This window comes from Scaptodrosophila lebanonensis, unplaced genomic scaffold (assembly GCF_003285725.1).
Source record: "Scaptodrosophila lebanonensis strain 11010-0011.00,11010-0021.00 unplaced genomic scaffold, SlebRS2 tig00000096-arrow-pilon, whole genome shotgun sequence".
In the NCBI taxonomy this organism is placed as follows: domain Eukaryota; kingdom Metazoa; phylum Arthropoda; class Insecta; order Diptera; family Drosophilidae; genus Scaptodrosophila; species Scaptodrosophila lebanonensis.
The window spans coordinates 3,070,679-3,094,905 of record NW_022060567.1 but is presented as its reverse complement, the minus strand read 5'-3'; the positions used below and the strand labels follow the sequence as shown (position 1 = coordinate 3,094,905).

Genomic DNA, 24,227 nt, shown 5'->3' with positions numbered 1-24,227 from the left:
TTTTCGTTGGTGTCGGTGCACTGCTGCTGGTTGCTTCTGCTCGTGCCCAATAATTTGTAAGCGTTTTTCATTGTTTTGAACATTTCTTTTTTTTTCACAAAGCGAAATAAGTTGCAGTGCAAATACAATTTCATTATAAGTGGAAGCATTTCGGCAACCAAGAATTGAGTACAAAAGAGCAGCGAAGTAAGTGCAATAAAATTCAATCAGAGGGGTAAAACCCAAAACCAATTCAACAACAGCAATAACTTTGAAGGCGACGGCAATGATCACAAGAAACGAATGCTCGCTCAAAACTCATACTTGGCAATTGGCTTGGCCTTCACGCACTCACACCTTTTTTTCTATTGGAATCTTGATTTCGAGTGATTATTTTTCTTTGTCTTAGACACGCCGTTCTGGGAGTTGGCCATGCTTTGGACTGTGCATCTGGACGGCGGACCGCAGCGTGTGAACCATGCAGCGGTTGGCGTCGGCGATCTCATATACAGCTTCGGTGGCTATTGCACCGGCGACGATTATCGATTCAATGAGGCGATCGATGTGCATGTGCTGAACGCGCACACTATGCGCTGGAGCCTAATACCGCCCCAATGCGACAGTGAGGGTGTGCCACTAATATATCCACAGGTGCCATTCCAACGCTATGGACACACAGTGGCCGCGTATGCGGAGAAAATTTACATTTGGGGCGGTCGGAACGACGAGAGTCTGTGTAATGTGCTTTACTGCTTTGATCCGAAGACGGCGCGTTGGACTCGGCCTCAAGTAAGTGGTTGCCTGCCGGGAGCACGTGATGGCCATTCGGCATGTGTGATCGGGAATTGTATGTATATATTTGGCGGCTTTGTCGATGAGATCAATGAGTTTTCAAGCGATGTGCACTCCCTGAATTTGGGCACCATGGAATGGCGCTATGTGCAAACGTTTGGCGTGCCGCCCACCTATCGGGACTTCCACGCCGCTGTCGCCTACGAGGAGGAACGCATGTATATCTTTGGTGGACGCGGCGACAAGCACAGTCCCTACCATAGTCAGGAGGAGACCTATTGCCATGAAATTGTCTACTTGGATATGAAAACCAAGGTCTGGCACCGTCCGTTTACTTCTGGAAAGGTGCCCGTGGGTAGACGCAGCCACAGCATGTTTGTTTATAACAAGCTAATATTCGTCTTCGGCGGTTACAATGGGCTGTTGGATCAGCATTTCAACGACTTGTACACTTTCGATCCGCGCACCAAAATTTGGAATCTTATACGCCCCAATGGCAAGGCGCCAACGGCCAGACGGAGGCAGTGTGCTATTGTTATGGGCACGCGCATGTTTCTCTTTGGCGGCACGAGCCCAGCGCCTCGCTACAACAACAGCAACAACGCACAACAACTGGCTTTGAATCAATCGCAGACTCAAGCCCAGCAACGCGGTAATGGCCACGACGCCGCCTTGGTGGTGCTCATTGACTACAGCGACTTGCATGTGCTGGACTTTGAGCCCACCCTGAAAACATTGGCCAGCATGATTGTATTGAAGCATTCGCTAGATGTTTCCTGCTTGCCAAGAAGCTTTCGGGCCGACTTACAAATGCTAACACAACCGAACAGTATTACTAGGCCCATCAATCAGGCCGGCTAGCGTTTGTTCTTGTTGTTGTTACTGCTGTTGTTATGTAGGGGAGGGAGAGAAACAAAAGTTGAGGGATGATGCCTGGAGCCTGGGTCTCGTCCATCTCGTCGTCGACTGCCAGAATTCACGCGTTAAAAAATTACAACAGAGTATAAATATTAGAAATTAGAACACATTTACACACAAACAAACATAATGGAGCGATGCTAGTCTAGTTTTTACATCGTAATTTTGAGCGATAATTCTCCTTAATTTTGCCACAAGCTTGGGCACTCAATTAAACTAAAGCAAACTTATTATAAGATAATAATATTTTGGAATCTCAAATGTTCCCCTTTTGCCCAATTTTGTATAAATTCTCATGTACGAGTACTTCCACTTAGTGGAAACATTCATCTATTTCTGTGATTCGAGAGAATTTGCAAATACATGCATATGTAGCATAATATCGCTATAAGAAATAGATCGGCATAACTCCAATACACACACACACAAACACACACTATTCAGTCGATTGCATTTCTGGATCGAAGAAGTCTTCAATGTTCCGAGCAACTGGTTGGAGACGCGCGTTTAAAGCAGGCCAAGTACTGCAGCCACAACACACAGATCATACACTTTCACACCCACACACCCACACACGCAAATATATATGTATGTACATATATATATATGCATACCAAGCAACGAAACTAGTCCGAGCGTATACCAGACGCGCGCTCCAATCATTTGCCAGCAAGAAATAATATTTGAAAAGGCAAAAACTGTTGCCCTGTTCCACTTCTGCATTAATGCTACTTATAATACATTTTGCCAAGGGCCCCTATATATAGAATCGCACAAATAATGCGGTTTCACAGAACATTTTCATAAAACTCAAATCAATAAAATCTCAACAAAATGCAATCCTCTTCACACAAAAATACACAAGCACGCACGCTCTGTTTTAAACAAACCAGTAATTAATTCCAATTCTTTAAAGTTTTAGAAACTTGCTTGGTACTCCGGTTATTTGTAAGAGCAGCAAGAAAGACCGCTAAATATTAAATAGAATTATAATACTTGGATATACATACTTATAATATAGAACCTACCCAAATAAAAAATAAAAAATAAAATAAAATGAAAACCAACACGCATTTTATGATATTATAGCCCAAAAAGAAATCAAGTGTAACACACCTTTGTTGCTTATTACGATAACGCTACTAAATGTGGAATTTACGAGCTTTTGTAACACCTCAATTTATTTTGTGATCGAATTCGGGGCACGTGACTCGACTCGTTATTGTCTAAAATTGATTTTAGTTCAAGGACTGAATATTTCGACCACACTTTGTGCGCATAAAGTAACATCAAGATTATAATGTTTTAATCAAACAAAAGTCAAATAAAGCAACTGCGGAACGTATTTTGCTAACAGATGATGCAATATTTGCTATAAATAGTTTGTGTAGAAAGACCGACCATTCCTATATCAGGAATGGCATACTGCCGTTTGAAGCGCTTTGAGCTCAAATATACATACATTTGGATGCTGTTTGAACAACCCCGTTTAAATGCTAAAGATCTACGCACTTTAGCGCGAAATAATTAGCTAATTAACTAGGACAAAAATTTGGCACATTATAGTATATTGTCATTGCCAATAAATACGAATTTTGGGATTTCGAGTGGAAAAATATGTTTAATGATGAGATTAAGTTTAAAAGTTTCTCATGATATGGGCTGCCTTCGGTTTTGATGGAAAGACACCAATGTGCTTAATAACGCATAAAATGAATGCACAACATTATGTGTAGCTATTGAAGACTGTTTTAGTCCAATTTGGAGAAATTATTTCGGTGACGCGTAGATTTTCCAGCAGGATAATGCACTCATCCATACTGCACAGTTCAGCTTTTTTTGACATTCAAAAATTAGCGGACTTAAATCCGAAACAATGTCTTTGGGACATCTTGCCTAAACGGGTTTAAGCCAACGGAAGGCAATTTGGAACTCTAAAAGAGCTAAGAGAAGCTATTATTCGAGAAAAAATTTTACATTCATCTGTTCCAAAACTAGGAGAATTCAACGCCAGGTTGAATAACGAAGGTGTTGAACAACGACGGGTTTCAAATATATTCGCTTAAAATTCTTTCTTTTGTCCTCTATTAGTTATAACATAAGTCTGAACAATGAATTTGTCCCAGTTAACTATTTCGTTTGACAATATTTTGCTTAATTTTTTACTTATATTTTCTCAAGTTTTATTTCCATTATTTAACTTGAAGTCTATTGATAATATTATTAAGTTTAAGCAATAAATTGTTTTATGAAAATGTATTCAACGGTTGTTATACTATGATACGTATGTAGTGTCCTAGTAAAGTATTTCGCGCACATAATTGTATTTTTACACGGTTTTGTTTTAACACTGTTTGAAAATTAAAATTTTTATATATTTGTACACGACTTTATTCCATTTAGCACGATTCAAAATAGAACAATATAAATAAATAAAAACACAAGGGGTCGTTATGCACAATATATATGTGATCTAATAAAAAAACACATAATCCTTGTTTTTTCACAGATAGGTTTTAGAGATAATGAACCAATCGCCTATTTTTGCATATAATCAATGTCCTTTTTTACAAGTTTTTCTGAAAAATCTATTTTTTCTGAAATCTACTGTATAAAACAGAATTAGGGATATATATATGTACATATATAGCTTTTATAAAAACTTTTACCTAACAATTTGTTAAGGCTTTTTAAAATAAATTCTTTTTTCTTATTAACAAGCAAAGCAAAATAGTTCGGTCACAATCAAAGATACGAATAGACCGTAGGACTTCTTAATTTTGTTTCCATGGACGCTGTATGTGCATATGTAGGTGCATTAACAATAGGGAGGGTGTAAGGACAAGTAGTATGTGCACGTTTTTTAAATACTCCTGCTTTATTAAGAGATTGTTTGGTAAAACAAATATACTCCAGTTTCTTGATAAAGCTTTCCATACGTACTAGATTGAGATGTGTTTGGGCGCGTACATAGATATATACATACATATCAGTAATTACATATACATATGTATGTAAGGATATACAAATTAGCAGATGTGTGCGCTTATCATTGAATTTAAAACTGCTCGTGAACAGAATTAAGTTATAATATGGAGATTTGAGTAACGCATACTTATGTATATGTACATATGTTAATATATTATGGAAATGTGTGTGATTTCTAGCCCACGGCGCTTGTGTGACCACGTAATGTCAAGTATCCGTTGATGATGTCCGAGGGCATGTGTTGCATGGACGCGTACTCATCGGAATTGCTATAGCGCAGCTTGGAGTGCGGATCAACGTAGGGAGCGGGCAGTCCACTTATGTCCGAGTACTTCTTTGCGGGCAATAATGAGGGTGGTGCTTTGATAGTGAAGTCTTTAGTCGAATGAATTATTAGGACTGGTCTGTATATGCTGAACAATGATGCCAAAATTACTTACAGGTGGGCTGGTCTGCAGGCAATTTCAAGTTGCGCTCCATATTGTTGATTTGTCTTAGCGGGCGATAGGTGCAATTTTTGGGGAAAGCGAATGGCTTTTTAAAGGAACGTCGTGGCTTGGGCAGAGAATCCATGGCACAAATCAAACAATTTAAAACACATGAGCAAAATATCGCTAGAAGTGCAAACAATTCAAGTGGCAGCCCTGCAACAGCTGTTCAGGCGGTTGTAGCTTGGAAATTTGGAATTCGTGCAGAATTTTTAGCAAATTTGGTAGCACTTTTCAGCTGGCGCCATCTATAGAGTAAAGATATGGCAGAGCAGCAAGTTCGGTGGCGTGTACTTTAGAAAATAAATGAAGATAACTAGAAAATAAGTAACGTGGAACCTTCCAAGGGAGCTGCAGGCCGAATCAAAAACATACGAAGAAACATGGCGCGCTCCACGAACAACGCTAGCAATAACACGCCAAAAACGGCCAAAGCCGCTGCAGCTGCTGCCGCCGCGCAAGCCGCAGCACAAGCGACCGCAAAACAAAAGCGGACCAGCTTTAATTTATCCTCAAAACTGATGCTGGATAAATGGAAAACATTGATTGGTTGTGTGTGTTTGGCAATTGCCTCGTATTTTGGCTACCTTGGCTATTTGGAAACGCGGGTGAATACGCCGTTCGATAATCAGAAAATGGTGCTGCGCACCGGTCTCGATGATCCGGAACGGTATTGGGGCTCCTATCGACCGCTAACGTACTTTGGCATGAAGACACGCGATCCACATTCCTTAGTCATGGGGCTGATGTGGTACACGCCCAGCAATTTGGGCCACGGCGGCCATGGCATACGCCATTGGTGTGAGCAGGGTGATAAGTTAGATGGGTACGGCTGGACGCATCATGATGGACGTTCGTTTGGTGTGCAGGAGATACAAGATCTGCCCTTCGTACTAAAGACGTCGTTCGTCAAGTATCCGGGAGGCAAGCAGTTCGGTGGCGATTGGACGGCGCGCATCTCCGTAAAAAATACAACGCGTGCTTGGGATCGCAGCATCTCGTTAATCTGGTATGTGGCATTAGATGAGCGCACCAATGGCCACATCAAGTACGTTTCGGATGAGAAGAGCCCGGAGCCAGGTGTTTATGGTGAGACGCAAGGATTGGGCGAGTTCCAGGTCCGTTTCCATGCCGTCAAGGGCAAGATACTGCATAAATCCTACTTGAGCACCGTAGCGCCATCCCTCAGTAAGTTAAAGGAGACGGTTTTCGCGCACTTTCGTGCGTTCGCCGATAAGCGGGGTAATCGCTTTATTGGATTGCCCGGCGAGATTATTTCACAGAATGGTATCCCCACAAAGGGCCACGAACCGAACTTCATCGCCATACAAATAACAGCCGAGGTGGATTTTACACTGGATATAACATACCAATCGACATCGGGATTTGCCTTGGGTGATTCAATACCCAAACCGCCAACAGCACGCGAATATACCGAATCGTTACAGGCCAAGCTTCAGGAGTTTGATCAACGCTTTGAGAAAGCATTTCAATTGCGCGCCAAAGGCTATTCGCTCGAGGAAATACGATTTGCAAAGTCCGCTTTTAGCAATATGATTGGAGGGATTGGTTATTTTTATGGAGCAAGTCGTGTGCAATCTGTGCATACAAAAAATCCCGTGCCCTATTGGAAAGCACCGCTCTATACATCAGTGCCATCACGCTCCTTCTTTCCTCGCGGCTTCCTCTGGGACGAAGGTTTCCATGGACTCCTTATATCTTCTTGGGACCTAGACATTGAGCTGGACATTATTTGCCATTGGTTTGATTTACTCAATGTAGAGGGCTGGATACCACGCGAACAAATCCTAGGCGTTGAGGCACTAGCCAAGGTGCCTGAGGAGTTTGTCACTCAACGCAACACAAATGCCAATCCACCCACATTTTTCCTTACACTGCGGAAGCTACTAACCCAGCATAGGCAACAGCTTGCGGTAAAGGGACGCCTTGCCACTCTGGAGCGACTCTATCCACGACTGCAGGCCTGGTTCTCATGGTTCAATACCACCCAACGAGGTAAATCACATTCTACTTGTAAATAAGTGACTTGCAAGGGAGTAATATTAAAACTCCTACAGATGGTATGTGTATGTTGGTCCGATATGTGTTTGGCTCTCCATAATTGTGCATTGTTGTGCCGCCTAATTGTAGAAATCTTTACCCATTCCGCAGTTTTCTGTTCCGATATTTCAAGCTTGTTTTTCTTAAGGTGCAGGTTGAAATAACAAAGATCTTTAAATATCCGATTAGGAATGTTCAGGAATTAGGAATGGCTTATATTCTTTTATCCTGCAGTTATGTTAGCCCCACAAAAGACCGATGCACTATCTCTTTTTAGCCTTTTGGCATCGAACATCGTTCTCTTTTCATCTCATTCGCTCACACTCTGTTTCAGGTGATGTGCTGGGCACCTACCTATGGCGTGGACGTAATGCTACCACGTTACGCGAATTGAATCCGAAGAGCCTGTCCTCCGGCCTCGATGACTTTCCACGTGCTTCGCATCCGACAGATCGGGAACGACACGTGGATCTGCGTTGCTGGATTGCACTCGCCGCCAGCGTAATGGCAGAGCTATCGACCCTGCTGGGCAAAGACGACGTAAAGTACTATGAGACGGCCTCGTATCTGACAGACAACACGTTGCTCAATCGCATGCATTTGGATCCGTACACCGAACGCTATGCAGACTGGGGTCTTCATACGGATTCGGTCGTTTTGAAGGTACCTCCGGTGACCCAGAAGAGCGCACACAGCCGCATTCCGCCGCCGCAGCCAGAGAAGCAACGCTTTACGCTCAAGCAGCCGGATTACAAATTTGTCGGCACTACCTTTGGCTACGTAAATCTGTTCCCACTTCTTCTGGAACAATTGGAACACGATTCCCCCTACCTGACGAAGATGTTGCGCGATATGCGCGACCCTGAACTGCTCTGGACCAATTACGGACTTCGTTCGTTGTCCAAGCACTCGCCGCTGTATATGAAACGCAATACGGAACACGATCCTCCGTATTGGCGCGGCCCCATCTGGATAAATATTAATTACTTGGCGGTGAAGGCTTTGCGCCATTATGGAAAAATTGAGGGTCCCAATGCGGCGCAGGCGCGAGAACTGTACGGCGAACTGCGCGAGAACCTAGTGCGAAATATATTCAAGCAATATCAGCGCACAGGCTATATTTGGGAGCAGTACGATGATACGACAGGCGAGGGCAAGGGCTGTAATCCTTTCACCGGCTGGAGTGCCCTAGTTGTCCTGCTCATGGCTGAACAGTACTAAGGACTCGTCCTCAACTATCGTCTCTCATTGCCAACTGCATTCTTTAAGCTGCTATGAGTTCTTGTGATAAACCCACACAAACAAATTCTCACTTTGTTCCGGAGCTTGTGTTTATGACTGCATTTTAGCACCAGCAACAAGAACAACATAAACAACATAAGCTAACAAACAACAATTGTCAATGATCTGCATAGATATACATATATGTACCTTTACTGTAGATGTAGAGCTACATGCTAATAATATTTAAATAACTGTGTCTATGTTAATGTTTTTAGTAGCGATTCCTGTCAACAAACATAACGAAAGCAACCTAAGAGAATGGGCTCTAGCTCGTTCGCCAAACTGTACAAATTGAACAAAGAACGAAATAAATTCTAGCGTTAATAGACGAATTTTAAAATTAGAATTAAAGCACTGTCTTGATTGGATGGCTCGACCTACTCACGTGTCCTTCACCAATGGTTGTAGAACAGGAAATAGGCATGGATTGCATGGACTAGTTTCTCAATGCACTTTTAACCAAATCACATCTGACCGTATAATACAAGACAACTTGAGCCGAAATTCCAGCTTCCTAGCTCTTAATGTGTGGGCTGTGCGCTCTTTCAAATTTTCAACGGGAAATCCCAAAAATCCAGGAAAAATACTTAAGAACAGAGTACGCAGTTTAGTTTGTATTCTTTCATAGATTATAAAAACCTAGTTTGAAGTCGATCGATGGAAAATTGCACATATTTCGTACAAAATTTGGAGTCCGTTTCCCCCTTTTGGAGTTCGAATTTTCCAATACACTGTGAAAGGATACTTGAGTTCGAATTTCAGCTTTCTAGCTTCTAACATTTTGGCCATTTCGTGTTCCAATTTTTCGACGTGAAAGTCCCAAAAATTCAGGCTGCAATAAAAATGTTTAAAAACCGACGCAGTTTAGTTTGTATTTTTTCGTAGATTATAAAAACCATGTTCAAAGTCGATCGGTGGAGAAACTGAGATATATATCATACAAACTTTGGAACCCGTTTCTCCCTTGTGGAGCTCGAATTTTACGATACCACTTCTTGTCGCTACACACTTTGAAATTGAATTCCAATATCAGCTTTCTACCTCTTTCCCTTTGGAAAAGTGTTTTCAATTTATTTATGAAGTGTATTATTATAATTTGGAATCTGGTTATATCTGTACTTCAGTATAGATCAAATAGAAAATTTCTTAGAAATCTTTAAAAAACTGTGCGAAAGTTCAATAATGAAGAGAATGACATTGTCCTGAACCATTCTATTTAGATTGGAAGGAAATTTCTCACAAGTGTTTTCAATTTATTTATGGAGTGTAATATTATAATTCGGGACATGTTAATATCTCTACTATACTCACTCTTAAGAAACCGGATGTCAAGCCTTAGGATCTACATGATGAATAACAGAATCGAAATGAAAATCTTTTTTTAAGGTTAAAAGCTGATTACAGATCACACACTATTCACGGCTAGTACTCCATAAACTCATCATATTCAGGCTTTTTTATTCGTTTATGGCTGTAAATTGATATTTTTTAAATTCTTCGTATATCCCAAAAAAACAATAAGAACACAATTAACTTCTTTTGTTTTGTTCAACATTATTTTAATTTATAATCAATGTTAACCGATTTATTGCTAAACTTTTCCCCTCTCTTGTCATGACTTTTGTATGCTCTAGGGCTACAAAGTCATACAATGTTTCTACACATACATATATGTATGTGTATATGTTTATGCATAATTTTAATATATATCTAATCTACTTATAAGTATATACATACACAAGGTCTCGGTTCTTTATACCAAATACATTGTACATAATTGCGAGTCTGTTGCGGAGAAGCGAGCACATTTACAGCAATGGAGTACCGGAGATATATTGTCCAAGTAAAAAAATAACTACTACATTTCATTTTCATTACACACTAATTGTATATCATATGTATATGTATATATAAAAAAAATTGATTGAATGAGTTACTAGTTACTTCAATTGAATTTGTTCGGCATTCAACTTAGGGCTAACAGAACGAATATCTTAAGATGCATTTTAAGAAGGCGGCCAATGCGACGACGATGCTTGCTTATCAATCGGAGGTGAGAGATAGTTGGGTACATTTTTATAATATATTGCACTTAAGAAGACAAGACGATATACATACACATTCATATCATTTACATAAAATAGAGAATATAGTATACGGGCGAATTTGATTTAAGTAGGTCTTTCTTTTTGGAAGGTTCTGTATTAAAGGCAGGCATCGACTGAATCAGCAGTAGTTTGGTCCGTGAATTGACAAAATACACACACACATACATACTATATTGGATACATACATGTGTGTGTATGTACTCACATATGTATGTGTGTAGTATGTATAGTATGTCTGTGGTGGGCCAGGCGTACGGACAATTGTTTTGTTTTGAAAAGCACTTTAAATTTATTAACACAGCATTAGAGAGTTTGGCGGCTTTCGACATTAATCGTCCTTCGCATTGCTGTTTTCGCTGTGTCCATTACTGTTGTTGATGTCCTTGCCACTGCCACTGCTGCTACTCTGTCTGAATGCTGGTATCCGGTCTAAGAGTGCCAGTAGAATGCTGCCCGGCAAGCGCTGATGCTTATTGATGAGCTCCTCAATCGCCGTCGCCACCTTTAATAGAAAAGGGATAACAGTTTTATAGCAATAGAAATAAATTTATAGAATTCTGAAAAACACATTTCCTGCGAATTCACAAAAGGCATCTGGGACTAAAATTTGGTGCCCCTAGGTCTTATAGTCTCTGAGATATAGGCGATTATACGAATGAAAAATCGGGAAATCCCCCATAGGGGAAAGTGGGGGGGGGGGAATCAAAAAATAAAACCAACTCTTATAGCAGAAACACCTAAGGCATCTTTGTGCAAAATTTGGTGCCGCTATCTCGTATAGTCTCTGAGATCCAGGTGTTCATACAGACGGACAGGCAGGGCTAGATCGACTCGTCGTGCCATGCTGATCAAGAATATATACTTTATACTTTGTGGGGTCTGTCACGCCTATAAAAATGGTCGTGTTCACCATTGATTGTTTTTTCCCAAAGAAGGAAGAAATTCAATAAAAATTAGCCCATGTAGCTCATTGTTTTATTCCCTTTGTCTCTGGTGTGAAGTGATGGACCCATGTTTCATCCATGCTTCTAAACCGAGAGATTCATTATTGTGAATCTTCGCCAAAAAATGGATTGAAATAGTATCCTCATCATCTTAAAACTGTCAATCAATAGGCGATGTTAAGCACTTTACGAGTACTTTCAATCGGCGGTCATCCAGGACCATTTTGTGGATTTCGATTGGGATACAAGATATCCTTACACCTAACATCGAAGGACATACAAAAACTATGCATACATACATACTGGGTGCGCCATCTTTTATGTCGGTATGTAAACATTGAATATCTTTGAAAATAAACAACCGATTTTCAAGTATGAGATATCTTTATTTAATTTGGTTCTGTACAATTTCTTCAGACTAATTTTTCAACAGTGGTCTACTCAAGTCAATCGGTTCACTAATGACAAAGTTATTCAATATTTACATACCGACATAAAAGATGGCGCACCCTGTACATACATCATTTACGTATAGTTCAGGGAGAAATATAAAAATACATGCACTTATTAGGCATATTCAAGCATGACGAATCGAATGGTCCGTTCAGGATGTACCTAGTAGAGTCGCCGTTTCTTTCGTTGGATTCCAGGAGTATTTTTAATGCGAAAAAGAACTGAGTTTTCGGAAGCTCTTGAAAGCTGGATCGGCAACTAACGGTGAAGGCGTGTATTCTATCTATTTTTTAACGGGTTTTATAACTATTTCTAGCTGGTGTTCCATTTTTTAGTGGATTTTCTAGCCATTTTCTTGCGGATACTAACCAATTTCATTTTTAGCTGGGTTTCTAACCATTTAAAGTGGGGTTTCTAGCTTTTTTGTAGTGGACTCTCTTGCTATTTATAACGAGTTTTCTAGCGAGGTTTCTAGTCATTTTTAGGAGATTTTCCACCCGTTTTCTTCCTACTTATAGTTGTGTTTCTAAATTTCTTTCTTAAAATTGTTGGCAGCGACCTGCCCCTTTATGTTTCTTAGCTAACTGTCTGTCTTATCTGGGAAACTCGGATGCACGCAGCGCACAACTCTTTCCTTCTAACTATGACTCACCTTAATCTGAAGGTCTTGCGGCGTCAGCTTCTCATCGTACGGTATGGGTTTGCCCAGATATGTGCGAAACTTTACAGGAAATCCTCCATAAATCGGATATACGGGTATTCGCACTTTGTTGTATAGCCGCATAAAGAACGTCCGGAAAATGCCGACTTGTCGGAAGCCCTCACGCAAATTTTGGGTAAAGCAAGGTATTATGGGCACCTTTGCCTCCAAAGCGACCTTCGCAAATCCGACACGATTTCGCCAGAGCAGCTCGTAATAGTGATCGCCGAATTGTGCCTCATACACGCCGCCCGGTGAAATGGCCAACAAGTTGCCGTCACGCAATATGCTCACGCACGACTGCACAGTTCCGGGACTAACATGGAATGCCTCCGAGATGGTGCCCCAGCCAGGCAACTTGAACAGGAAACGATCGCCAATTGTATAGATTAGGCGTTCGCGTTGCAGCAACATGCGCGAGTTCAGATAATACATGTCTATGGGTATGGCACCATGATAATAGACAATCAATGCCGGACCTTCCTGGGGTATATTCTCGAGGCCGATCACCTCATAGCCGTGATAGATTCGCGCATGGGCATCCCAAATGGCGGCAACAATTTTCCGCCCAACATCCCAAAAATTTCCATCCGCCTGTACGGCACGCATTATGACACTTCTGAAAAGGAACAATTAATACAATAACAGTTCGATTATTATGAATAAGTGTGATATATAATTGTATTTATATTATGTTTAATTGTAATGTGAAACAATTTCAAAACCATTTGCAAGAGCTAGAATGCTATTAGCTTGGAAAACTTATTAATCTTAACTAAGCCATGCTTTCGCATTTTATTTAAAACTATGGACTTATGTTAGAGTATACAATTATTATGCTTTAATAATTGAGACAGTTGGGTTGTTAAATAAAACTGATCAGCTTATTAACAGGCAAATAATAAAGAGGTTATTCATATACCCTGTACCCAAAGGGCACTGTCTGTCCACTCGTCTGCCCGCAGGGATCTCGGAAAGTATAAGAGCTAGAATAATCAAACTTGGTATACAGATTATCCTAGGCCGATAAAATGACAAGTTTTTTTTCTGATGCATTTCTCCACTGCCCCGCTATTTTTTATAACTTCCGTAATTCCTCGAATATTCAATGAAAAAACTTGAACCTGAATACCAAGCTTGTACTTTCTGGGATACTTTCGTTTATAGTCTGTATACTATACTGGGCTATATCGATTCATCTTGTCATCCTGATCAAGAACAGGGCTTAAAAAGTTCCTGGAGCCGGCTATCAAAATTATGTAATCCCAAACGAATTTGGGATTCATTATGAATGAATAAAGAGACACTTGGATAGATATGTAGATCTGCAAATGTAAATAGGGCCGCAGACAAGTGTAAAATCTTCCGAAATCGCTCGACCACGGGTTGAAGACATACATTTTTCAGATTCTGAGCGGAGTGTTTTTTGTCAGATCCTTCCGCCTTCCGGATTGTTATAACGTAGCAACGAAGGAAGCGATTCATTTAATTAGTTAAGATCTGCTATTATAACGAGTTGTATTTTGAAATTGGTAGCTAAATCCCTAAGTGTATTTAATTTAAGAGCGTAGCTGTGCGACTACTACTCTACTGACTAAAGTATATATATATATATTCCTAAGCAGATCGAGATCGATGCATATACAATGTGCGTTCCAAAGTAAACAGGACTTTTTGAATCTAGCGCCCCCTGGTGGCGCTATCTATATGTCGACTGGTGCGTTAGAATCTGCTATCTTTATCGATTGTCCAGTGAGAATTTCATTTCATCGATTGGAAGTGAAGTTATTGCGTTTTAAGCGTCAGTATGTTTGTGTTATCGGTGCGAAAATGAGCTTCGAACAAAGAGCCAATATTAAATTTTGTTTTAAAATTAGTAAAACTTTTACCGAAACGTTTTTATTGATGGTAAAAGTTTATGGCGATGATTGCCTATCCCGTAACAGAGTGCACGAGTGGTCTCAACGCTTTCAACGAGGTCGTGAGGACATAAATGACGATCAACATGTGGGCCAATCAGAATTCGTGATCACCGAAAATTCCATCGAAACTGTGCGGGAATTCATCAAAAATCAGCCGAAATCATTGCTGGAAATGTAATTGAACATCTCCAAAACATCGATTTATCGCATTTTGACCGAACATTTGGTCTTACGAAAGGTGTGTACACGGTTTGTTCCGCACAAATTGACTGACAAATCGACATGCTTTTGGATCGTGCAAAAAGCTGTATTGAAGCAGAATCTCCTTCTGCTATTTGGAATAAAATAAATTTGGAATAAATAAATAAAAAAAAACCATTTGATCTGTTTTTTATACCCTGTACCCGTAGGGTAAAAAGGGTATATTAGGTTTGTGCAAAGTATGTAACATGCAGAAGGAAGCATCTCCGACCCCATAAAGTATATATATTATGAATCAGCATGACGAGAGAAATCGATCTAGACATGTCCGCCCGTCTGTCCGTCCGTCCGTCCGTCCGTCTGGATGAACGCAAGGATCTCAGAAACTATAAAAGCTGGAATAACCAAAGTTGGTATCCATTCTCCTAGGTCCGAGAAAGGACGAGTTTATTTTATTTTTTGGAATTTCCTCTTTTTGCTGCTGCTATGGGCTCATATAACTCAGTGACGGAAGTTTACCTGGGTACAGGGTATTACACTGTCGGGCTTGCTCGACTGTAGCGTTCTCTCTTGTTTTTTTTAAAGTCCTGTTTACTTTGGAACACACCTTGTATGAACGCCTGGATTTCGAATCAATCTTAGTCTGTAGACTTTCTTTATTCCCAGGCAACAATAGTTAATTTTACTTTTTTATTATTGATTATGATTTGATTTTGTGATCATGCTCATGAGCAGAATAGGAACACTCAGCACTGAGAAATGTGAGCAAGTGTGCAAGCGTGGGCAAAAATCCGCTGGCTCAAGCTGAAAGGGAATGAAACCCACGCATATTCTGCACAAACTGCTGCTCATATTCTATTCATGAGCATGAGCAGCTCATTTCCCAATTAGCTCACCCTTTTTTGCTCACGAGTTGCTCATGGATATGAGCAGTTTTGGCGAACCCTGCATTAAACCTAAGCTAATATTCAATTCTTAGAAACTTGCAAGGACTTCAAATTTTGGGATATAGTTAAAGCTACATACGGACATATTCCACTCAAAGTTCGTCGTCGTGTTTTCCATGAAAATTCCGGTAAAGTGAAAATCGAAATCGGTTGATAAATCGATAAAACACAATGGGGGAAGTTTATTTTATGGGTATAGCGTATTTCCCTATTGGGCTTGGTCGGCCGTTAAGTTCTATCTTGTTTTAGGTGCATGCCGAACAGACATTCCTGCAGCGGAATTAGTTAATTACTCGGCTTAGCAGCCATTATTTATTGCCGAATTGATAAGTGCGAAAAGCATTACAATTGGACAATCTACGTTACTTCAACTGTCCATTACCCCAGATGTTATCAGCATACGCTATGCACTAACAAGATTGTGTGCATAATAAAAGCAACAACTGGAATGATCATTAATGAACAAGTTTTACGATAGACTATAAATCGAAATCAGGAAAATAGTTTTTTGGAAATGACACCTTGCATGAATAATACTTCCAAAATGCGTTTGTGTTATAGGTTGGATGAAGACAAGAGTTTGGCGAATTGATTTGAAAGCTAGCGAAATATTTCTCTATTTATTAATTGAGGGCTTTGATAGCTTTACTACAACTATTATTCATTGTGTTCACAAATTTGTAGTTAGAGCGTAAAATATTTATAAAACACGTCCCTGGCTAGGCAACCAAAACCTCTACTCAAAAAGTCAATAAGTGCGGGAATACTTTTATAGTTTTCTTTTTATCTCTTAAATCTTTATTTAATATCTGTCATTGATTGGACAGTTATTAAATTTTATGAAACTAAGCTGCAGTTATTTAAGATATTTATAATCTGATTACGAGCGCCCAACATTGTTAGGAGCCTTTTATTGGATTGCGAACAGTTTTTATATAAAAAAAAAAAATAAATAAATTTAAAATTAAAATAGTCCCTTTCAAATTCTCTACAGTGATTTGCACGGGTGAACTTCAGGAGTCGCTAAAAGTCGTTTGCTAAACCCCAATTTCCTCCCGCGCGATATTACCGACGAATACGACAAACGCTTGAAACGGTTTTAAGATAGAATCCTGCACTAACGATTTGGCCCGGTAGTGCGGAATATAATGTGGACAAGACCTTTCTTAAAGTTTTTCAACTGCTAAGGTATTTATAGGTTTAGTTTCCTTTGCGTGACAAGCCGAGTCGATATAGCCATTACCGTCTGTCCGTCTGTATGAGCGCAAGGATCTCAGAAGGTAAAAGAGCTAGAATGACCAAACTTGGTATCCAGGTTCCCCTGAGCCCTAGGCAGGTCAAGTTTGTTTTTTTATTCTGATACACCCCCCCCACTCCCACGCAATTCGTGTTTTCTTATAACTTCCGTAATTTTGAAATCAATTTTGGTAGGTACATCCAGTTAGTACTAATGTGTCCGTGTGCCGAATTTCATCATGATAGGTCAATTCTGAAGAAAGTTATAGCCATAAATAAAATCGCTGGCCATGCGCTGCCTGGAGCTCTGCCCGCAGCGCTGCCCGCAGCTGTAGTTGTTGTTGCTGCTTTGGTTCAACTCTGTGCTGCATACATACACGCATATAAACACGCATAGACACGACGATGTAAATGTATGCTGTTAAAATTGTACATAAACATGTCTTGTAAATAATTAATTCAATTTTTTTTTAATAATTTAATTTTTTTTTTTAATTTTCCTTTTTGTGGAGAGTACAGGCTATTTTACTGTCGGGCTTGCTCGACTGTAGCGTTCTCTCTTGTTTATTAAGTGGACACTTGGATAACTCAAATTTTTTAAAATAATTTTCAACTTTAATAGCGTAAGAAAGATGAGCAAATTAAAAATCTTGTAAGACCGAGTTTGTGTTAGCGGGGACTTCTAGTAATCATAAGATTGTATTGTGCCTCAAAATAATTTGTAGTTTTATCTAAATCGGTCAATTATATCATATAGTATTGCTTTCATATGAATTATTGCTACCATAAAGCTTATTGTACTTGATTGGCTGGGGCGAGGAAAAGGGTCGAGCTGGCACAACTTTGACGTTCTGTGCGTTTCGATTTATCGAGTTAAGGCAACGTTTTCGTAAAGTATATAGTTTAAAGCCGCAAACTATCATATCAAAGTATCAATTTATTATTTAGCATAGTAAGCCGTGACTTTTGCCAAAACATGCAAGGGAATTGCTGGACAGGCCCCCGCGTTAGAACGTGTGCGTTCTGGTAATTATTACTCAGTTAAGCGTGCTTCCTGCTCATGGCATTGGGTGGGGTTTTTTATAAGACAGCCAAATGAACAGGTCGAAAGTAAAACAATTGATACACAAATAAACTAAAGAAAACATCAATAAACAGAAAACTATTCAGTAATCATGCAATTTCTATCGATGATTTTTCAACATTTCATGACTGTAATTTCGTTTATAAATGACTTAGCACGCTAAAAACTGGCATGAGGACACATAGTACTAAATTCCGAAAATTACGGGAATTATTATAGAAAATTCACTATTAGCGGGGGGTGTCATATAAAAGAAAAACTTGAGCTGCTTAGAGCTTAGCGAAATATTGAAACTCTTATAGTTTCCAAGATCTTTGCGTTCATACAGACGGACGGATATGCGACTCGTCATGCTGTACCATGCTTTGGGGGTTTGCCACGCCTCCTTACGTACATTCGCACTAAAATTATGTAATGACAAGTAAAAAAGCTAAAGTGGGTGGGCCGACTTTGAAATACTCTGTACATATGCTTACAATAATTATAGAAATTAACAAGAGAGAACGCTACAGTCGAGCAAGACCGACAGTGTAATACCCTGTACTCAGGTAAACTTCCGTCACTGAGTTATATACGCCCATAGCAGCAGCAAAAAAAGAGGAAGAAGAAGAGCGAACTTGTTGCTGCAGTTTGTGGGGGTTGTACTGGTGAGAATTTGTTTCGCTAATAACTTTTCTTAGAATTGACCAAATTGAATAAAATTAAATTAAATTAAACAACAGTAGATAATTATATATATAGATCCGATTTTTTCTTACGGTATGTAAGACTTACTTCACAACTTAGAAACTGATAATCATTTCAAGTTTCCGAAGACGTAAAGGGGAGAAAATAGCGCTAAGAAAAACGCAGCAGTTAGGACATAAGTAGATATATTAGGGGTAGACAAGGTAGTTTTGGCCCAGTCGAGTAAACTCTTAGTGGCGTATATAGACATGGAGTATTCCTGCAGAGTCCGTACAGTTAGAAGTATGAGAATATTTGTAAAATTAACGCCGTCTATTGTCTAATAGGCGAAGTTACAAAATACTACAATATAGAGAGCATACAAGAGAAGAATCGAAATCACCGTTCCCAGCATTCACTTCACGCATAGGCGGAGGTCGTTACAACAATAGATGTACATTATATATAACATTATATATATCGATATACATACACATAACAAGACGTACATAGCCTTACAAGTAAACTCCCATAATTCAAAAATTTCATAAAGTATGCAGTTTTCTTTGTATTTTTCCTGAGATTATACAAACTAAGTTGGAAATAGATTGGCTGAAAGATTCAGATTTTTCATATATATATGGATTATTTTGAATACCTGTCATAGGATCGATCCTATCTATACACATCTATACAATACGATGCATATCTATACAATTTAGAAGAGTGGCTATAGGGTATATAAAAGTTGGGCTCTTTTTAAAAATATCTGCACATTTCTTTGTTATATGTTAGGCCCTAGGCCCATGAATAAATCGTGAACTTTTCCGCTAAACCTTTAGAGTAAGCGTTTATTTCAAGAAGTAATGTTTTTATGAAAATATTATCGATGGGTCTCGTCTATTTCGCAATAAAACTGCCCGAGTTGGGAAAATAATTAAAAATATTAGTCATTTCGCTGACATAAAGAAATAAGTAGAGCGCTTAGGATTGCATTTCATATTACTTTTGTTATTATTGTTATCGTGTTTTCATTTTTACGCGGCCTACATAACCACTTTTTGATGCGACTCTGTTATATAGGAATGTGTAATTCTTGTGATTACATTTACGATCAGAGAAATTACGTTGTTGTTAGATCTCTATTGCTAAGTATTACAAGTATTGTGCGAATGGCCGAAGCCAGAGAGCATTATTTGTTATCTAGTGAGCACCAAACAGCAACAAGTAGTGTGAGTGAGAATTGTGCGAGTACAGAGGTACTACTACATACTAATATTATTAGTAATAACATCAAGCACATAAGGCGTGAATGGCGTGTTTCGTTTTGTGGTGCTGCTTATCGGGCCTCTGCTTTCACAAAGCTCCCAATGACGCACTGGATCGATACTAAAGAAAGACACGAGAGTCTGCTAGAGTCAAGACCAAGGAATACCCTTTGCGGTACAGAAGCCCAACTGTATGATACGAGCTATGACACCTACAATGCTCGAAAACCCACTTTGTTTATATTTGTGGCATCAATTTAGCAAGCCGGCAAAATCTAGATGTTCTCAGCAATAGAAAAAAGAGCATTGTTTTGTTGTTCCGAGTAGGAATCGATAAATTATACATTCACGTTCATTATCGTCTTAGACTTTGCTTTAACGAGACTTTAATTACAAGTACTTGTAGATTGCAGTTGCGAAATGTGTCTTCTTCTTATTCGTGCTTCATCATACTACCCTTTAGAGGTAGAATAGAAAACATCTTGGTTTCATCACAATTTTGTGTAAGATGGTTTTCAAATCAACTTTTAAAGAGAATTTTAAATTGTTTGTCACTATAATACAGAGAATTTATATGCCTGTTTATAAGTGGAGACGAACAGTTGACAATTCTAAGCTCCATCGATTATTTATAGTATAGCCTTATGATAATACACTACACAACTAACTAGACAAGAAAATGTACTTGATTGGGAGGAATTCACAGTCAGTCTTCTGAAGCGCAATTTGCCAATTCTCTTTCAAGTTAGTGTTGAAATGAAATAGGGGGGATTACGATTTCCAATATTATACGAATGAGATGCTCTTAACTATAAACTTTTTTTTAACATCTCGTAGGCTAAACGTAGAAATGTAAACAAAACTTTATTACCAAACATCTGATGAATACTTTAAGAGAAACAATACCGCTTCGTATCGACTGATTTTTTATTTTAATAAAATATTCTCTTCAAAGGTACACAAGAATGGACCAATTGCAGTACAGAGTCAACTATGGTCCAACTTTTCAACAAATCCAGCTCAGTTCCATTTTAAAGTGGATAAGTGCGCCACAATAATGAATGTGTGGTCGACTTCATATTGCGAAATTTTTTTAGGGAGGCTAATGGCTCCTTCTGCCCCCTGCGTACGCCTTTGGTCGCACTTATCAGGAATATATACTTATAGACAGAGCGCCGGACATGGCTATTTCGACTCGTCTTGTCATGCTCATCAAAAATATTTATACTTTGTGGGGTCTGCTAAGCGTCCTTCTGTATGTTACATAAATTCGCACAAAACTAATATACGCCTTTCCCTATGGGTACAGGGTATAATTATGAATTTGTTTCATTTTGGAATTAATACGGAATTAACATATAGTCGCACAACTTCTAATTACAGATGATGGGATAATAGATGATAAGAACCTCAAACCTTAATGTAGAGCTCCAAAGTTTATAAACAGCATGAATATCATAGAGAAAAATTGTGCTTGAGTTTTCGATTTTGGAAATGATTTCGAGAGATATTTCAATTGGTATTGAATCAAATGACATATAATCACGATTTAAAAAAAAAAATTTTTTTAAAAGTATTGATTTGAATATTCTTGGCGTCTCCATATTAGGATCTTGTATACATTATGTGTGAACAATCTTTCAAATAAATCCAAAACCCATTGACCCGCTTACACGAAAAATTTCAAGTTGGGCCGCTTTCAGAGACTTTTAGAGCTGGTTGCATTTTGCATGTTGATGCTGTTCCAGCACCCTCTAGTAAAGGTTCAAAAGTTAAGAATACTAGCATATATAGTAAGTAGTATCTGTTGGTGGAACCGGTTTGTTTTCATTTCACAACTTGGAGAGCTAAGTGGAGCTAGCATAGAAATAAATATATAATTCAACTAATGGGCAGCTACTCGTAAGTAAAAGTGGGAGAGACCCCCAAATACACACACACACACACACACACACATACACACACACGCAATGGAAATCACTTGCTAAGCAACTTTAACTTGTGCCTTAGTTCGTTCGATTTAAGCTTAGTTAACTACCTACACACACAAACACACACACATGGGTTGTGCTGAAGATCAATGCCGGGCGACAGCGTGACGAAGAGTGTGTGCGTATGTGTGTGTGTGTGTGTGTGTGAGGCGGCCGCCTAGCATGAAGGTTCAAGTGCAGTCGTTGTTGCTGTTAGTGTGGCAAGAGCTTTTGTTTGGAAACAAACTGAACAAATTTTGCGCAATATCTTATTTTTTGTTTTCAATTTTCATTTTCAAAGCACAACAAAAATGCAGTTCTATGTACTATATACGAGTATGCAGATATGATATTTCGACAATTGCTTGCTCATTTCGTTATGCACAGGCCACATAAATAAATGGGAAATAAAAATGCAAAATGACGAAAGTGCATTGGCCATCCATTTTGCATGCTTCTGAATATTTTTCACGTGTTTTCCGCAAGTCGTTTTGTTGTACATATGTATGTATGGTTGTATGTTTGTATGTTTATACATATGTACATATATAGTATGTGTGTAGCTACATACATACATATGTACTATATATGTATGCGTCTCTTTTTAAATGTGCCATCAGCGTTTTGCTAGGCATTGCCCAAAAATACAAAAAGTGCTGAAATACACATACTTATCTATATCGTATGTATGTATGTATATGGAATATCTCTACAGGTGTATGTGTGTAAGTTCAACAGTTTGCAGAAAATATAATATATATTAATATATGTATGTATGGTATGCACATATCTATATACATAGTATAACTATGTATGTATGTATCTATGTAAATGTACTTACCTTTTCGATAGTAAGTATGTTATTACATACCTGTGCAGCTTATAGATGAAAAGCACCAAAAATGATATATAGATGAGCGCCACGAAGACCAGCGGCAACAGGAATGTGACAATTAACGGCGTTAGGACGCGATAAAGCCATAGTGAATAGTCCAAATCAATGTAGGATGCTTTTTTTTTTTTTTTTTTTTTTTTTTTTTTTTTTTGGCAAATGGATGTTATGGTTGTTTGTAATTAGTGCAACTTGTTGCTAATAGCCGATGTCTCTGAATGCAATACTTACACAACATCGTCTGTGGGCTTCTGAATAGATTCTGCAGAAACTCCATTTTTTCTGTTTTGAATATTGCTGTTTAAACAAAACGGTCATAGAGCTAAGGAAGATACGATAGCAAGAGCGCAGTTTGACTATTGTTGCTACTGTGGCTGTGTTTGTTGCCGTTGTTGTTGCTATTGTTGTTGCTGCTTATTGACCGACGACACCGCCGTCGCAAAGACTGTTGACGTTGTTGACGCTGCTGCCAATTTTGGCCTAATTTTCACTTAAAGCTTTACTTTCTTTCTTTGTTGTGCTTCTTTTGCTTCTTTCGCTTGCTTGCTGCTTGCGCGACCTGCTGGGGAATTGGGTTCTTTTTGGCGTTTTCGTGGTCGTTGCTCTCGCCAGTGCGCCCTTCCCTACGTCGTCGCAAAAGTTGCGTAGTCGGTATTGTTATTTTTATTATTAGTATAGTAATTGTTGTTGCTGATTTTAATTAGGCGATTGCGACTCATTTGAATGTTTTATTCTAACATTTGGAGCTCATGACCGCGCTTAAATTTTGATTCTGTCGTGTAACTGTAAGGCGACGTTATTTTATTTGAATCTCTTGCAGTGGCGCGTTTTTGATTCGACATTTATGTATATTTAACATGTTCTGTACCCCGCTACACTGTAATCTTTTTCATATCTGGTAGTGTAATGCACTACATTCCGGCTGGGTATATCAACAGGAACGTTATAGTCGTCTATAGTGCGAGAGGCGCTAATAAAAATGTGCACACATTAGCGTGTTCTATAGGCAACGGCGAACGCGACCGCAGCTGTGACTGAGAATTAAAGCCGAATACGAAGCCGGAGCGCGTCTGCGACGACATTGTATCGAAACTTGCGCTGCGCTTTTTATTCCCGCTGCTCTTTGCTTTATGTTAATAATACTATGACGACGACGGGGCGACGACAACACAGCCACAACAACAACAGCGAGGCGACAGCGACGCAAGCTGCGTAAAGTTTACAGGTGAGCAATATTGCACAGCTGTTCGCCTCTGTATTTAGCAATTGGTAGCACTTACAATTTGGAAACACCGCTCCGGGGCTGCCAAGCTGCGTTTCTGATAT

General features: G+C 39.2%; 4 protein-coding genes across 7 annotated transcripts; 2 read left to right on the top strand and 2 right to left on the bottom strand.

Annotated features, from left to right (window-relative positions):
- The first annotated feature begins 14 nt into the window (after window positions 1-14).
- On the top strand, window positions 15-2,730 carry LOC115627501 (kelch domain-containing protein 3). 2 transcript variants are annotated; one of them, XM_030523189.1, is made up of 2 exons: window positions 15-56; window positions 389-2,730. In XM_030523189.1, exon 2 carries the CDS (start codon window positions 412-414, stop codon window positions 1,630-1,632), a length of 1,221 nt encoding a protein of 406 aa, XP_030379049.1. In that variant the 5' UTR covers window positions 15-56; window positions 389-411; the 3' UTR covers window positions 1,633-2,730. The 2 variants fall into 2 exon arrangements, with proteins under 2 accessions (XP_030379049.1, XP_030379050.1); XM_030523190.1 differs by lacking the exon at window positions 15-56 and adding an exon at window positions 59-186.
- A 1,654-nt stretch (window positions 2,731-4,384) lies between these two features.
- LOC115627599 (INO80 complex subunit C) lies at window positions 4,385-5,296 on the bottom strand. The gene is made up of 2 exons (XM_030523323.1): window positions 5,118-5,296; window positions 4,385-5,052 (listed from the first exon to the last, which is right to left on the bottom strand). Exons 1-2 carry the CDS (start codon window positions 5,248-5,250, stop codon window positions 4,853-4,855), a joined length of 333 nt encoding a protein of 110 aa, XP_030379183.1. The 5' UTR covers window positions 5,251-5,296; the 3' UTR covers window positions 4,385-4,852.
- Window positions 5,297-5,438: 142 nt separating this feature from the next.
- On the top strand, window positions 5,439-8,856 carry LOC115627466 (mannosyl-oligosaccharide glucosidase GCS1). The gene is made up of 2 exons (XM_030523138.1): window positions 5,439-7,181; window positions 7,561-8,856. Exons 1-2 carry the CDS (start codon window positions 5,549-5,551, stop codon window positions 8,445-8,447), a joined length of 2,520 nt encoding a protein of 839 aa, XP_030378998.1. The 5' UTR covers window positions 5,439-5,548; the 3' UTR covers window positions 8,448-8,856.
- A 1,228-nt stretch (window positions 8,857-10,084) lies between these two features.
- Window positions 10,085-24,034, bottom strand: LOC115627488 (transmembrane protein 68). Of its 3 annotated transcripts, none has more exons than XM_030523171.1 (4): window positions 23,133-24,034; window positions 22,851-23,019; window positions 12,668-13,334; window positions 10,085-11,120 (listed from the first exon to the last, which is right to left on the bottom strand). In XM_030523171.1, the coding sequence occupies exons 1-4, from the start codon at window positions 23,176-23,178 to the stop codon at window positions 10,947-10,949; spliced, it is 1,056 nt and encodes a 351-aa protein (XP_030379031.1). In that variant the 5' UTR covers window positions 23,179-24,034; the 3' UTR covers window positions 10,085-10,946. The 3 variants fall into 3 exon arrangements, with proteins under 3 accessions (XP_030379031.1, XP_030379032.1, XP_030379033.1); XM_030523172.1 differs by having other exon boundaries at window positions 10,086-11,120; window positions 22,881-23,019; window positions 23,133-24,032; XM_030523173.1 differs by lacking the exon at window positions 22,851-23,019 and having other exon boundaries at window positions 10,086-11,120; window positions 23,133-24,031.
- Between the last annotated feature and the right edge of the window lie 193 nt (window positions 24,035-24,227).

Excerpts from the sequence above, each read along its gene's own strand:
- LOC115627501 (XM_030523189.1), top strand. The coding sequence starts at position 412 with ATGCTTTGGACTGTGCATCTGGACGGCGGACCGCAGCGTGTGAACCAT.
- LOC115627599 (XM_030523323.1), bottom strand. The coding sequence starts at position 5,250 with ATGGATTCTCTGCCCAAGCCACGACGTTCCTTTAAAAAGCCATTCGCT. Across the intron at positions 5,053-5,117 it reads GCCTGCAGACCAGCCCACCT|ACTTCACTATCAAAGCACCA; the intron begins GTAAGTAATTTT and ends ATTCGACTAAAG.
- LOC115627466 (XM_030523138.1), top strand. The coding sequence starts at position 5,549 with ATGGCGCGCTCCACGAACAACGCTAGCAATAACACGCCAAAAACGGCC. Across the intron at positions 7,182-7,560 it reads GTTCAATACCACCCAACGAG|GTGATGTGCTGGGCACCTAC; the intron begins GTAAATCACATT and ends ACTCTGTTTCAG.
- LOC115627488 (XM_030523171.1), bottom strand. The coding sequence starts at position 23,178 with ATGGAGTTTCTGCAGAATCTATTCAGAAGCCCACAGACGATGTTGT. Across the intron at positions 13,335-22,850 it reads ACATACTTACTATCGAAAAG|AAGTGTCATAATGCGTGCCG; the intron begins GTAAGTACATTT and ends GTTCCTTTTCAG. Across the intron at positions 11,121-12,667 it reads CGCAAGACCTTCAGATTAAG|GTGGCGACGGCGATTGAGGA; the intron begins GTGAGTCATAGT and ends TTTCTATTAAAG.